The sequence below is a fragment of the Diabrotica virgifera genome, chromosome 4 (assembly GCF_917563875.1).
Source record: "Diabrotica virgifera virgifera chromosome 4, PGI_DIABVI_V3a".
In the NCBI taxonomy this organism is placed as follows: domain Eukaryota; kingdom Metazoa; phylum Arthropoda; class Insecta; order Coleoptera; family Chrysomelidae; genus Diabrotica; species Diabrotica virgifera.
The window spans coordinates 142,896,577-142,901,334 of NC_065446.1; the positions used below are offsets into that span (position 1 = coordinate 142,896,577).

General features: G+C 25.8%; 1 protein-coding gene across 1 annotated transcript; it reads left to right on the plus strand.

Annotated features, from left to right (window-relative positions):
- The first annotated feature begins 3,228 nt into the window (after positions 1-3,228).
- Positions 3,229-4,314, plus strand: LOC126883676 (GATA zinc finger domain-containing protein 4-like). Its single transcript, XM_050649336.1, has one exon. It carries the CDS (start codon positions 3,229-3,231, stop codon positions 4,312-4,314), a length of 1,086 nt encoding a protein of 361 aa, XP_050505293.1.
- Positions 4,315-4,758: the final 444 nt, after the last annotated feature.

Sequence of the window (4,758 nt, forward strand, 5' to 3'; positions counted from 1 at the left end):
ACAAAGGGTTACACAGCACAAAAGTGACTGTACAAAAAAGAAGAATACATGTGCAGCAGTTGACCATTACTTAAAGACTGGGCATCAATTTGACTACTCAAATGTCAGGGTTCTACAGCAAGAGAATAATTACAAGAAAAGGTTGTTCTTAGAAATGTGTCATATTAATAAAGAAAAATATGCAGTAAATTACAAGGCAGACACGGGACAGTTGAGCAATATCTACTGTAATATTCTTAGTATGTTAAAATAATTTTTCTGTTTACAATTACATTTTAAATCATCCTGTATATTTTTAATGTGTAATTTTATTGTGTTTTAATTGTTTCTTAGTTGTTTTTATTTTTGCTTTTTTTATATTTCATTACTAATGATCTAGTTGCTTTTAACTAATATTGTTAGTACTGTTTTGAACATATTATGTACAAGAACCTTTTTAAATATTTTTAACTCTAAATCTGTAAGTAATTCATTGTTTAGTCTCATCTTATAGTTATACAAAATTTTATTCATATTTTAGTTGTCTCCTGATGAAGCTGACAAAAAATCAGCGAAATATAGAGATATAAAAGAAAAAAAGAGTTTTTTTTCAAATAACAGACCGCATACCCGATACACCACTACAATAAATTGTTATTTACGTTTCGGTCGATAATCCTACCAGTTTTGTTGTTTAATGATGGGTATATATATATATATATATATATATATATATATATATATATATATATATATGTAAGATTATGGTATTCTTGACTGTATATTCAAATATCAAGCAGTGATTCTTGAGGATGCAGTCTATTTTGGCCCACAAGACAAAGAAAACTCTTTGACTTACTGTCAAGCTTTCGAATTTATTTTAATTCTTTTTCAAGACATCTGTTGACAAAAATATACAAATATAAAAATTATGTAGGTACTTACAATTTTCTTAATTACTTACTAGTCATGAGATTACATTGAAAAAATTTGAAACTTTACCAAAAGGACAATTATGCACATAGGTATGAAAAATTATTTTAAAAACTTCAGTTATATTGTCATGTTTGAAATATGTCATGAAATATGTAAAGTGTATACACTTTATATAGGAGGAAAGTAAAACTAGTAACAACATATTTTTTATTAGATTTCATTAGATTGATCTATGAAAAAATATTTGTCTTGTGGGCCAAAATAGACTGCATCCTCAAGAATCACTGCTTGATATATATATATATATATATATATATATATATATATATATATATATATATATATATATATATATATATATATATATTGTAACGATATGACTATGTCCTAAAACAGAGTATGTCGAAGATCAGAGAACGTAGTATCCGATTAAAGTGTTTAGAAACCAAAATGGACTGAAATGGCGATTATAGATGTAATTTATAGAAAATATACCATAGAATAGTATAAAAATTATTAAAGATCATATCATTTATATGAGGACATTCAAAATTAGCATAAGAAATTTATTAAAACCTTATGTAGGGACTTATATTTGTTTTTTTTTTAATAATTGAGATAATGTAAATAGATAAATGGACATTTCAAACAATAATTATAGGTTAAAATAATAATATTTAACATTTAAGATGTTAATTTTATACAGAAGTAATAATTCTGATCTGAAATGCCTTAAAATCAATTAAAATAAATAATAAAACAAAAATAACTCTATAGGATGGTGGATGACATACTAATTTGACATAGCATGTTAAAAAAAGAAGGAATTGAAGTTTTCTATTTGTCAGAATGTTTTTTGTTTTTCGTTTGGAATGTTCTGGAATAAAAATTTGATAAAAAGAGGTGTCACAATGACAAGAGGAGGCAGTCAAGAAATTAGAAATGAAGCTATAAATTTGATAGAGAAAAAGATTTGAAAATTAACAGAAAATATAATAATTTAGCATAAACATGATAAATTTGGTATAATCGAAAAGAAATTAGATAAATATTTGAAGAAAACTTACTTATAATTTGGTAAAGTATCCTTTAATATATAAAAATACTATGTATCCTGAATTTGAACCAGCATAGTGTGGATAATTTATTAGAAATATAAAGAAGAATTTGTGAAGTATCCATAATTGTAAATATTAATAATTTTTGAAACAATATATTAATAATAGTATCCTGTTTCCTGATCCTGGAGTTGAAAGTTGAATTCAAATTGAGAAGAAAGAAAAGAAATATTTTATTTGACAGTTTTGACACTGACAATTGACCTGGTCTTACATCCATTAATTTTTCAGCCATCCAACAATTCAAATTTTATAAAATATTAATAAGAAGGCATTCAGTGACAGTAATTATAAGGTACTGGAATTTGTTTTATTTAATTGTAGGAAGTTTTTCAAGTTAAAGTTATTGTTTTTCAAATTTAGATTTCTATTTTTTTTTTGTTATCACATTTAAACTTTCAATTTTATGTTCAATTTAGATTATAATAAAAACATTTAAAAAACTATTTAACAAACTAATTCTTTCAGAACCGCGACAAAAACCCTATTTCACAATAATATCCATTATAAATATCAAAAATAATATATCATTACAAATTTGGCGCCCAACGTAGGACCTCCTAATTAAAAGAATTAGTTTGTTAAAATAAATGCTCTCATATAATTGAAATAATTTTGATTAGAATCAATTTTATATTTTATTTTAAATTGGATTTTAACAAGTAAGATCTCAAAAATGTCTCAAGGAAGGAAAGGTTTAAGAAACAAAAAGAACGAAGAAGATGTGGAAGTGGAAGAAAATGTGGAAGTGGACGGAGAAACTCAGCAGGCGGAACAAGAGCAGAGTTTAACTCAAGTTCTACAAGAGACAAAAGGAATAACACAAGAACGAGAGGAAAATGTCAATATGACAGCATTGATGTCTTTAATGATGCAGATCAACAAAAGACTGGAAGAAAATTCTAAAGAAATCAAAGAAGATATGAAAAAAATGGAATATAACAGGGAAGAGAATTCTAAAGAAATCAAAGAAGATATGAAAAAAATGGAACAAAAATTGGAAGAGAATTCCAGAAAAATGGAAGAAAATAATGCTAAAATTATGAAACGATTAGAAAAACAGATGGATGAAAAATTTGATGCTTTAGAGAAAAAATTAGCAAGTGAAATAAAAGATATACGTAATGACTACAAGAAAATAATAGAAAATGAAAGGAAAGAAATAAATATGATTATTAAAAATAATAATATAGATATGGAACGGAACATAGAAATCCAAAAATATAACTTAGAAGCAAAAATTTACGAAGAAAGGAGAAAGACTGAAGAAAAATTTGATGATATGCTACAAAATATCCAAACAAACAACCATCACATAAGGAATGTAGAACAGAGAATAGAAGACATTTCACAAATAAGAGACATAGGGAGACCTTACTTGAATTTAACAAATGAGACAGGTATAAAATTCTCTGGTAACATAAAAAATTTACATCCTAGAGTATACATAAATAGTTTAAAACATAAATTAAGATCAGTGAATAATATTAATGATATAAAAGATTATATTAGAATGACATTAAGTGACAATGCAGCAACCTGGTTTGCCAGCATTGAAAACGATTTAGATAATCTGCAAACATTTGAAAATAAATTCTTAAATTATTATTGGGGTGAATTAGAACAAGCTAGATTTAGGGAAGTTTTATATTTTGGAAAGTATAATCGCAATTTAAGTTTAAATATGGTAGATTATGCTTTAAAATTAATAACTGTTGCAAAATATTTAAAACCACCACTTAGAGAAGACGAAACAGTTTTGAATGTTTCTAGACACTTTGATGCGGACGTTGTGCAAACAGTCACAGTACAAAACATTCAAACAGTAGACAGTTTTATTAACTTTATTCAAAGAGTACAAAGAGGTTATATTACAAGTAATAATAGTAAAAATAGACAATCATATAACAATAATAGGTATGGTAGTAATTCTCAAAATTTTAATAACAACAATAATACTAGTTATGAGAGACAAGGTAATAGAGAGAATTTTAATAATAATACTAATGATAATAGACAAGAGAGACAAGGTAATAGAGAGAATTTTAATAATAATAATAATTATAATAGGCAAGATTTTAACACCAGGAGAAATGCACAAAGATATAATTACAACAGACAGGTAAATTATGTAAGGGGTCAGAGCTGCGAAGACAGTCAACGGAATAGTACATGGCAAGAAAATATGAATAGTAGAAGTGAAAGCAGTGAAAGACATCGAGAATTAGATCCAAATGATCAGACACAATCTGACAATCCTAATAATCCAAATTTTATGTAGAGGACTTTCTGAATTTCAAGTTGGGCCATTGTCATTATGAAAAACCTTCGGAATTTATTTCTTTAGATGAATATAAAAATTTTGAATCTATTAATTTAATTTATATAAATGCTATGGCCCAAAATAACATGATTAAGGTTATGATTGATACTGGTTCAGAAAGTACTCTAGTCTCGGAAAATTTTATTTTTAATACATTAAAATTAACAGATATAATCAAGATTCCAAAAATTAAAATAATAGGTGCAAATAATAAGAAGCTGGGAGAAATTAATAAACTGGTTAATTTTAAAATTGATATTCTTAATAAACAAATTAGTATGCAAGGATTTATTGTCAAGGACTTATGTGTTGACATTTTAATGGGAAATGACGAACTGGAAAAGAATAAAGTAAAGATAGATTTTGAAGAAAAAATGGTAACTTTGGAAGGGAAAAAAATAG